The sequence below is a fragment of the Somniosus microcephalus genome, chromosome 5 (assembly GCF_052327205.1).
Source record: "Somniosus microcephalus isolate GS21.2 chromosome 5, FLI_Smic_1.0, whole genome shotgun sequence".
NCBI classification, from domain to species: Eukaryota; Metazoa; Chordata; class Chondrichthyes; order Squaliformes; family Somniosidae; genus Somniosus; species Somniosus microcephalus.
The window spans coordinates 183,544,373-183,555,429 of NC_140991.1; the positions used below are offsets into that span (position 1 = coordinate 183,544,373).

General features: G+C 50.2%; 1 protein-coding gene across 1 annotated transcript in view; it reads left to right on the top strand.

Moving 5' to 3' along the window:
• The first annotated feature begins 331 nt into the window (after positions 1–331).
• Positions 332–11,057, top strand: part of fam221a (family with sequence similarity 221 member A) — a 122,120-nt gene continuing 111,394 nt past the window's right edge. Inside the window, exon 1 of the mRNA XM_085989373.1 lies at positions 332–346. Within this exon, the coding sequence (XP_085845499.1) occupies positions 332–346 (15 nt within the window). The remainder of the gene's footprint in view (positions 347–11,057) is intronic.

Genomic DNA, 11,057 nt, shown 5'->3' on the forward strand with positions numbered 1-11,057 from the left:
ACTTCCCTAGACAACTGTTGACACAGATGCCACGGTAGTTATTTGGGTCTGATTTGTTTCCACTTTTATATATGGGAGAGATGAGTCCTTGGCACCAGATATCGGGAAAACAGCCTGAACGTAATATGATGTTGAATAACTTGAGTACAGCACCCTGCATCTCCATATTGCTGAACTTGAGCATTTCATTTTTGATGTTGTCTGGACCACAGGCTTTCTTTAGGTGGAGAGATTTTGTTTTTGTGGCCAGTTCTTTCCAAGTGATTGGGGAGTCTAGAGGGTTTTGGTTGTCTTTAATTGTTGCTTCTAATGTGTGTAGTTTTTCCGTGACATGATGTTGACTTGGGTTTGTTTCGTTTATTGGGATGTCTTTGTAGAGGTTTTCAAAATGTGTTCTCCAGATGTCGCCATCTTGGATTGGTAATGCTTGCAATTGTGTTGTACTCAGGTTATTCCACATATCCCAGAATTGATTTTGATTAATGGAGTTTTCAATTTCTTCGAGTCTTTTGTGGGCATAATTTTGTGTTTTGTTCCAATGGTGTGTTTATATCTTTTGAGGGTCTCATTGTATCTAATACGTAGGTCTGGATTGTTTGGTTGGCGATGCTTTTGGTTTGATATTTTTCTCAGGTCTTTTCTGGCATTTTTGCATTCGTGATCAAACCATTTCTCATTTTTTTGTCTTTTGTAACGTTTCCTCTTCTGTTTCACAAGGTCGGCTTTTACAGCTGCCTCATGGAAGATCATATTTATATCATCTATGGCCATGTTTACACCATCTCTGGTGATCTCATATAGATTTTCTTTAAATTTTGATATTTTACTTGTGAGATCAGGTGAATTTAGTGCTGTGATGAATTTATCTCCACTGTCTGGGGCCCATTTGTATGTATGGTTTATTTTATGGAGCTTACTGGGTTCCTTTTTTGTGTCTGTAGTTTGGGCAGAAAGTTTAAGGTACACATTTATTTGGTTATGGTCTGAGAGGGGGGATTGCTGCCTGACAGTGAATGCGTTGATATCGCAGGGGTCCAGGTCAGTGATTGTATAATCCACCACACTAGACCCAAGAGTTGAGGAATATGTGAGTCTCCCTAAGGAGTCCCCTCTGAACCTACCGTTAATTATGTACAGGCCTAAGGCTCGGCAGAGTTGCACTACCTCCCTACCGCTTTTATTTATTTCACAGTCAAGGTTGTTCCGATTTGCGATGGCTGGTGTGACATATAAAGGGGTCTGGCCAAACACATGGTTGTTGCCCTGTGGGTCTATGAAGTCAGGTTCACATCCGGTCCTTGCATTTAGGTCCCCACATAGTAGCACCTTTCCTTGGGCCTGGAAATGGCTGATTTCCATGTGGAGAGTATCAAATAACTCCTCTTCAAAATATGGCGATTCTATTGGAGGTATGTCGATCGCACATAAGTAGACATCTTTTTTTGCTATTCCTATATTTTTATCTAATTTTAGCCATACATGTGATTTCCCCTGTTTTATCGGTGAGATGTGTTTGTCCAGTTCTCCTTTGTACCACACCAAGATTCCCCCGGAGGTTCTGCCCTTGCGTGTCTTAGTGTTCTTTACTGAGGGCACAATGATTTCATGGTACATTGGAGGACAGTGGGTGGGCACGTCCTTTTGACACCATGTTTCTGTTAACACAATTATATCAATGTCTTTTATAGATTTTAGGAATTCAGGGTCTGTACTCTTCATCCCAAAAGTTGAGGAGCGGAGACCCTGGATATTCCAGCAGCTTATGTGGAAAGAACGCATCTATATAGTTCAAAAAAACGAAATAAAATGGACCTATTTTGTGGGACGGGTGTGAAAACACTAGTTTATATAATGCTAAATGACGATTTAGTATAAATTCCATAAGGCATGCACATACTGCTATCTAATAATAGTAGTAATAAAATAACAATAATAATAATTTAGTACATTCTTCTCCGGCTTTCCATCAGGGTGCTTATCATCATCATGATCTTTCTCAGTTCTTGGTCTACAGTCTGTGGTCTAGAGGGGGGTCTGGGGTCAGGTACAATAGCACGGTTCTGTTGCTGGTTTTGTATAGGGGGGTGGGGGACAGTGGTGGTCCTGTTTGGGTTAGGGCTCCCAATGGTAGAGGGGGTGGGAGGGATGCGTCTTTTGGCAGTGTTTATGAGGTTTTTTGTGAAGATCCACATCCGCTGTTTGAGTAGATGTATTCCGTCATAGAGGTCCCTTGTGTTGATGTTTGGGTGATGGGCCAGGTGGACGTTGGGGAGGACAGTACATCTCGTGTCGATCTCCCTGTTGGTGTTGTGGATTACATAGGCTAGGGTGTCCTCTCTGGGCAGTAGAGTGGAGATCACAATCCGCGCCTCGGGGAATTCCATGCTGGCCTTCTCCGCCATCCTGCTCACTGCTCTAGCAGTGCCTTCCCGTAGGGTGCGTAGGTCGTTTGTGCCTGTGTGGATCACAAGCCATTTTGGGCTTCCAAGGGATTCTCTGTTCAGGATCTTCATTGCATGGCCTGTGTTGCTGCACCATTTTTTCAGGACTTGCAGACCTGGGAACATCCTCTGGGGGTCCAAAAACTTCCCGTTGGAGTCGGTCAGCAGGACCGCCTGAGGGGCTGGCTTTTCAGACTGGGTAGCAGTAGTCTGGGCAGGACTCGACTGAGGGCTGGTTGTTGGCTGAGTTTCTGGGGTAGGCTGTGTGACAGGAGCGGGGTTTGGGACCTGCGGTGTGTTCCTGTTCTGGTCGCAAGGTAAAGAGGGTGTGACATCCTCGTGTGGGGGGGCATCCGACGGGTTCTGTGTTCCTGTGTGTGTTGTTTTTGTGTCAGCAGGTTGTTGGACCTTAAGAGGTTTGTGTTGCCTGCTGAGTTCATTTTCCTGCCTTTCTACGGCCTCCTTCGTTTTGTTTAGCTGAGTACGGAGTTCTTTGATCTCATTTCTTTGCGCCTCCACGATCTTTCTCAACTCGTGGATGGTGGACTCGTTTTCCGTTTTCAGCTGTTTGAGTTCCTCCTTCAAATTCTTGGCCTGTGTTTCCCTGTATTCATTGAAATCGAGTTCTAGTTTGGACAGACTCTCTTTCAGCAGTTTGTTTGCGTTGAGAGGTGTGGGAGGGGTGGAGATGGTCAGGGAGGTGTGTGTCTCTGCTGGACTCTTCTTCTTCCTCCGCTTGGCTCCCTTCATCCTCTGTTTGGCTCTTTTTTGCCTCCTGTCCATTGGTCCTCTTTGTGTCTGCCTTAGTTTTCAACTGGGGGAATTCCTTTTCAAAGGAGTCCAAATTTTCTACATTCCCCTGTATCATGATCTTTCCTTTTTTGTTGTAGTAGCTTATAGTTAGTAGGGGGTCATCTTTATCTAGATTTCCATCTTTACATATTTTCAGTCTGCCTCCCATGCTAATACCTTCACTGGAGACGTGTGCGTAGTTTTTTTGTAAAGCCTCCTTCCATGAGGGAACGGAGTCGGTGTAGAATATGAGGTTGTTCTTCTTCCTAATCCCTTTGTGTGTGACATAGTCAACGTAGAGGACCTCTGGGTTATTTTGTAGTGTTATATCCTTGTGTTTATCCTTTGCCTTTAAACTGTTGCATTTCTCAGGATATTTCACTTCCCTGCTTTGTGTCATTGTAGTTGTTTGTTTTTTTTTCGTAGCTAGATAACTTTTTTTCTCTTTTTTTTGTGTCGTGTTCCACCTTATCCCACTTTTAGGTCCAAAATTGAGAGTTTTTCAGGGGTTCATCTTAGATATAGCTGCTCTTAAAAGTTTCTCACTCTCTCTCTCTCTCACAGTATTTGGGAGCCGGTGCCTTCGGGCTGCTCCCCTCTCGGGCTGAATCTGTCTCTGGGCCTCAGTCTCAGGCCTGGGCCCTCGGGTTTTCTCAGGTTTCAGGTTCCTGGCTCGGGTTGTTTCCCTCTCCCTACCGTTTCTCTCGGGGTTTCTCTCAGTTTTTGGGCCTCGCTCTCCTGGTTTTTCCCCCGAGTTTATTTTTTTATTTTTTATTTTTTTCTTTTCTTTTTCTCGCGGGTTTGTTGTGCTTTTTTCAGGGGTTTTTTTTCGAACTAAACTTAAATAAAATTAAACTTAGGTAGAATTAAGTAAATATTTTTTTTTCAGGACCCGGTGTTTTCCTCTTCCGACTCTCTCACTCGCTCTCCGGGCCTCGGACTCGCTCTCTCTCCGTGTCCCAGACTCGCCCACTCTCCGTGCCCCGGACTCACTCTCTCTCCGCGCCCCGGGCGGATTTCCTCGCGTCGTCGCGTCGGTCTCAGGCCCCCGGTTTTTCTGACTCACCAGGCTGTTTTCCTCCGATCCCGCGGTCTCTGGGCTTCAGTCCGGTTTCCCCCGGGTTTCAGGCCCTGGGCTCGGGTTGTTTCTCACCCGAATTCGCGCTCTCCAGGCCCTTTCTTCCAGGCCCTTTCCCCACTCTCCAGGCTCGGGCTGTTCCTCTCTCGCTGTCTCTCTCGGTCTCTTTATACTGTCCTGGCTCGGGCCGCTCCTCCCGGTCTGGGTCTGGGAGCCGCTGTTTCCCGGTGTCTCTGGGCTGCTCCCCCTCTCCGATCCCGCGGTCTCTGGGCCTCGGTTCCCGGGTTCACCCTCCCCAGGCCTCGTACTCACTGTCCTGGCTCGGGCTCGGGCCTCTCCTCCCGGTCTGGGTCTGGGAGCCGCTGTTTCCCGGTGTCTCCGGGCTGCTCCCCCTCTCCGACCCCGCGGTCTCTGGGCCTCGGTCTCGGCCCGGCTCCTCGGGCCTTTCCCGGGCTTCAGGCTCCGTGCTGCGGCTGCTGCTCGGGCTCTGCTTTGGTGCCTCGCTATTCCGGTTTTTCCCCGGGTTTATTTTACTCTATCTCGCTGTCTTTTCTTTTTTCCTTTTTTTTCTTTTTTTCCGGGTTTTTTTTTTCTCTTTGGCGCTCTTTTTGGCGGTCTTTTTCTTAGGTGCTTTGGTACTTAAACTAAACTAAACTTAAACTTAAACTAAACTAAACTGAGCTAACTTTGACTAAAGTTAAATTTAACTTTTGGAACTTGAAGTGTAGCTTTTTCTACACTTAAATGACAAAAAACCCGAAAAAATTCAGCAGCCCATCTCCCTCTCTCCTTCCCTCTCTCTCTCTGTCTCTCTCTCCTTCCCTCTCCAAATGGGGTGATACCGAATTTCTAGCCCTCTCCCTCTCTCTCCCCCAATCTCTCTCCCCGTCTCTTTATCTCTCTCTCTGTCTCCCAGTCTCTCTCTCTCTTCCCCCAGTCAGTTCAGTTCAGTTCAGTTCAAATGCTTTATTGGCATGAAAGTTTACAGAGAACCATATTGCCAAAGCTTACATAGCAAAAAGGTACAGTTTTCCAACATTCTGTAGGTGTCAATCGATTTGACATTTGTTGGGTATATACAATATTACTTTTAAACAATATTAATTTTAAACAGTCTTTCTACTTCATTTGGTACGTTCAATATTAATTTTAAACAGTCTTACTTTTAAACAGTCCTCAGGTTGTGACATGTTGTTACATATTTAGCCCCAAGGTATGGTCTGTCTCCTTCTCCTAGGACTAATCTCAATTTTGACAGATCATCCAATTCCTTGAAATCTGGGGTTGTTTGGCTTAGCTTGTTGAATAATATGTTTCTTGATGTGTTGAATTTTTCGCATTTTAGGAGGAAATGCATTTCTGTTTCAACCTCGCCAGCCAGACATTGATCGCATATTCTATTCTCTCTAGGCTGCCAGGATTTCTTGTATCTCTCTCTCTCTTCCCCCAGTCTCTCTCTCTCTCTCCCCCAGTTTCTCTCTCTCTCTCCTGTAGGGGGTTTCTCTTGCTCGTTCTGGTCTCCTGCCAGGCTTCGTGCAATAATTACCCTTGAGTGGTTCGACCCACCCCCCCCCTACGGTTCTAGACCTTGGACTTAGATGCAGAGAACAGTAGTGCAGAGAAAGGACTCAATAGGCCAGGTTGAATAGCACGAAATGGATGCTTTTATTTTTAAACAGTTTGAAGCATTACAAAATACATGTCATAGGCACAGATTAAAGTAACTACAATCATGCACAAATTTATGAACTTGACTCTATGGAAATGGGGAACACACGGCACATCGTAAAAGGGAAAACACATTACGATTACCCTTAACTCCCTCCCCTATACCTAAACTAAGTTTCGACCTGGGGAACTTGGGATCATGCTCACCACTCTCAAAATCGCGAAAAGGGGGTTCGCAGCCTTTTGGCACCGCTTTCCGTCGTCACGTGGATTTGGAAACTTCTGGCGCAGTCGATATTCTCTCTCTCTCTCGGCGGCGGGGTAGACACAGCCTCGATGAGCGCTCATCAAGGTTGAAGATCAGCGACAAGCAGTTGAAGAACTGCATACAAATGGGAGAATCTGAAGGTCTCTGGCCGAATGGTATACCGAGGACCTTCCTCGCTCCCGCCTGGCTCGGTGGCTTTCCAGAGGGTTTCTTCTCCTTCGGCCTGGGTCGTCGATGATCTCCCGACCCCAGTACCCGGGCCACCCTCGTCATCTTCTCGTCGTGGCCGAGCCTTGTCTGGCTGAACACCGACCACGTTGTCTTTTCACCGAAATTGTCCGTCCGAAGCGTCTTTAAAAAGACGAAGCGTCTTCATCGATTCCGAGTCTACCGAGGTGGAAGAGGCGCCGATCCTGGCACCGCCCGTCCTTCGTTCGTCCGTTCGTTCCGTCGATCACTCCGATAACGTCGATCGTGTTTCCTCCGAATGTTCCTTGTAGAAGAAGCTCTGCCTGAGTGTCTTTGATGGACTTTCAATCCATAGTTATACTCTTTTGGGACAGTCTTATCTCCCGCCAAATCATAGTCCTGTCTTTGTATTAATTTTGGCGGGCAGAAATCTCTGCAGGGGCGCTTTGTCTTGTAACGGGAGCCGGTGATAACTGGCCTTCCTGGCCGATAATGTCTTTTAATGTCTTTTACATTGTCATCGCGACTCAGTTCGCATATTGATCGGTCTGGAGATTTTCCTTGATGGCTGTTAAACGGTTTCTCCTTTGTACAATAAATGGGTATAAGTGTTTTTGCATTGTCCGCCCATATCTTGATGGGCCCCATCCTGTACTTAGAATCCATTGAATATGTATGCTGTTTCCCTGAGTTTCGGTTCCCAGATACTGGCTTTCGCGGGCTTACTGTCTTCAATCCACAAGCCTGTCTGGCTTGCAGTAACAGAAATAAAATAGTCCAGAAAACTGATCACGGGGCCCGGCGGCCATTTTGTATGCCCTTTTATCAAAGGTTTTTCTGTGCAAGCTTACTTTGGTCAATAAACAGTCTTATTTTATCCGGTTTTCTTGCGTGATTATTGCTGAAAATTTCGAATCTTACACTCCCTGTCTCTCTCTCTCTCGCCCCTCAGTCTCTCTCTCTCTCTCTCTCTCTCTCTCCCAGTCTCTCTCTCTCCCCCAGTCTCCCAGTCGCTCTCCTCCAGACTCTCCTCCAGTCTCTCTCTCACAGTCTCTCCATCTCTCTCTCTCCTCCAGTCTCTCCCCCCTCAGTCTCTCTCTATCTCCCCAGTCTCTCCCTCTCCCTCTCTCTCCCCGTCTCTCTCTCTCTCTCACCCCTCAGTCGCTCTCTCTCTCCCCCTCAGTCTCTCTCTCTCTCTCTATCTCCCCATTCTCTCTCTCTCTCCCCAGTCTCTTTCCTCTCTCTCCCCCCAGTCTCTCTACTCTCTCTCTCTCTCCCCCCGTCTCTCTCTCTCTCTCCCCCAGTCTCTCTCTCTCCCCCTCAGTCGCTCTCTATCTCCCCAGTCTCTCTCTCTCTCTCCCCCCCAGTCTCTCCCTCTCTCTCCCCGTCTCTCTCTCTCTCCCCCAGTCTCTCTCCCCCCGGTCTGTCTCTCTCTCTCTCCCCCAGTATCTCTCTCCCCAGTCTCCTCTCTCTCCCCGTCTCTCTCTACCCCAGTCTCTCTCTCTCCCCCTCAGTCGCTCTCTCTCTCCCCCCTCAGTCTCTCTCTCTATCTCCCCGTCTCTCTCTCCCTCTCTCCCCCCAGTCTCTCTACTCTTTCTCTCTCTCCCATCTCTCTCTCTCCCCCCAGTCTCTCTCTCCTTCTCTCTCTGTCTCTGTCTGTCTCTCTCTCCTTCCCTCTCTCTCTCTCTCCTTCCCTCTCTGTCTCTCTCTCCTTCTCTCTCTCTCTGTCTCTCTCTCCTTCCCTCTCTCTGTCTCTCGCTCCTTCCCCCCCTCTCTCTCTCCTTCCCTCTCTCTCTCTCCTTCCCTCTCCAAATGGGGTGATACCGAATTTCTAGCCCTCTCCCTCTCTCTCCCCCAATCTCTCTCTCTCCCCGTCTCTTTATCTCTCTCTCTGTCTCCCAGTCTCTCTCTCTCTCCCTGTCTCTCTCTCTCTCTCGCCCCTCAGTCTTGCACTCTCTCTCTCCCAGTCTCTCTCTCTCCCCCAGTCTCCCAGTCTCTCTCTCTCTCCTCCAGACTCTCCCTCCTCCAGTCTCTCTCTCACAGTCTCTCTCTCTCTCCATCTCTCTCTCTCCTCCAGTCTCTCCCTCCTCCAGTCTCTCTCTCTCCCCCAATCTCTCTCTCGCGCTCTCTCTCTCTCTCTATCTCCCCAGTCTCTCTCTCTCCCCAGTATCTCTCTCCCTTCCCCCGTCTCTCTCTCTCTCTCCCCCAGTGTCTCTCTCTCTCCCCCTCAGTCTCTCTCTATCTCCCCATTCCCCCTCTCTCTCTCTCCCCAGTCTCTCTCCTCTTTCTCCCCCCAGTCTCTCTACTCTCCCCCGTCTCTCTCTCTCTCCCCCCCAGTCTCTCTCTCTCCCCCTCAGAGTTGGGGTCACTCGGGCCGGGCCTCACAACCGCTCGGCCCGAGACACAGAGCGGGGGAGCGGCAGCAGCCGGCCGTAAACTGCGCGGCCCTGTAAACTGCTGTTTTACAAAAAAGCCTTGGCAACGCCGGGCCCCCCCAGCTAGTATATCTATATATATATAAAAGAGCTCTTCTGTCTGTCCCGATGTCTGTCCGTTCTCTATACGTTTGAAAGTTACAGAGCGTACCGACGCGCGCGTCACCTCAAAAGAAAGCTTGCGATTCCGGACCGGTCATAGGCGTATTTACGTTTCAGCCGGACAAAAATCCCGCCCGCGGTATCCCAAAAACGTTCAGCGTTCCGCTCATTAGCATCTCATTAACGACCGTGTGACGTCGAGGTCGACCAATCGGACGGCGGGTTCCTTCTTACAGTTGAGTGTCGAGTGACTCGACGACTGACCAATCCTACGCTTCGGTGACCTGACCGGTCGACCAATCGGTGCGTGTGTGGGCGGGCCTTATCCTTCTGAACAGAGGTGAGTGGCCGCCATCTTGATTTTTCACAATTTTTTCCCCCACACTTTCTGTGTGTTAGGGAACTAAGGTAAATATTTTAATGATCTGTTAGGGAATTAAATAACAATTTAATAGGGGGGGGAGAGCCTCAGGAAATCGCGGGGGGGGGGGAGAGCCTCGGGAAATCGCGGGGGGGGAGAGCCTCGGGAAATCGCGGGGGGGAGAGCCTCGGGAAATCGCGGGGGGGGAGAGAGCCTCGGGAAATCGCGGGGGGGGGCGAGCCTCGGGAAATCGCGGGGGGCTCGCGCCACCCGCACTGACCGCGCATGCGCCGCCCGCACTGACCGCGCATGCGCCGCCCGCCCGCCCACAGCGGCCGTCCATCAGCCGCGCGATACGCGGCGGACCTCAGCTCCGGACCTCAGGCGCTAGGCAGGGGGAGGGACAGAGGGGAGCGGGGGAGTGGGGGAGGGGAGGGGGTGGGCGAGGGGAGGGTAGGTGTGGGGGTGGGCGAGGGGAGGGGAGGGTAGGTGTGGGGGTGGGGGAGGGAGACAGGGGAGGGGAGGGAGGGAGAGGAGGGGAGGGAGAGAGGGGAGGGGAGGGAGGGATAAGACAGGGAGAGGGGGCACACACAGGGGCAGGGAGACCAAGCGCCCCAAAATTGCCATCGCAATGCGGGGCTCCCCAGCTAGTATATATATATAAAAGACCTCTTCTGTCTGTCTGTCCGTTCTATATACGTTCGAAAGTTATAGAGCGTACCTACACGCGCGTCACATCAAAAGAAAGCTTACGATTACGGACCGGTCATAGGCATATTTACTTTTCCATCAGACAAAAATTGTGCCCACGGCATCCAAAAAACGTTCAAAATTCCGCTCATTAAATGGGAAAAGTTCCGCTCATTTGCTCATTAGCATTGAGTGACGTGAAGGTTGACCAATCGTGCGGTCGAGCAACCTGACAGTTGACCGATGGTTGACCAATCGCTGCATCACGGGGGCGGGCTCATCGTGCGGGCGGGCCATCCTACAGTTGAGTGTTGAGTGACTTGACGATTGACCAATCCTACAGTTCAGTGACCTGATGGTTGACCAATCGGTGCGTGTGTGGGCGGGCCTTATCAATCTGAACCGTGGTGAGTGGCCGCCATCTTGATTCTTCACGATTTTTTTCCCACACTTTCTGTGTGTTAGGGAACTAAGGAAAATAACAATTTATTTGAGTTTTAAATTGTATTTAGCAACAGTAGGAAATGAAGTGATCCCCTGCCCTTCGCCCGGAGGCTCGCCTACTTTGACGGCCATTTCGAGCGGCTGTGCCGGCGCAGGGCGCGGCCTAGCAGCCCGGGAAGCCTGGGCCTTGAGTTGCGGGCCGTGCCGGGAGCTGCCGCGCACAAAACTTCCCCGCGGCGTCAACAGCCCCGCCCCAGAGCCCGACCCAAAGCCACCAGGTCACCGGCTGCGGTGGGCCGTGCCGGGAGCTGCTGCGCACAAAACCTCCCCGCGGCGTCAACAGCCCCGCCCCAGAGCCCGACCCAAAGCCATCAGGTGAGCGGCCGCGGCGGCCCAGTCTCTCACACTCCCAATCTCTCCCTCACACACTCCCAATCTCTCTCTCACACTCCCAATCTCTCTCTCACACTCCCAATCTCTCTCTCTCATTCCCAATCTCTCTCTCTCTCACACTCCCAATCTCTCTCTCACACTCCCAATCTCTCTCTCTCTCTCTCTCTCTCTCACACACTCCCAATCTCTCTCACAC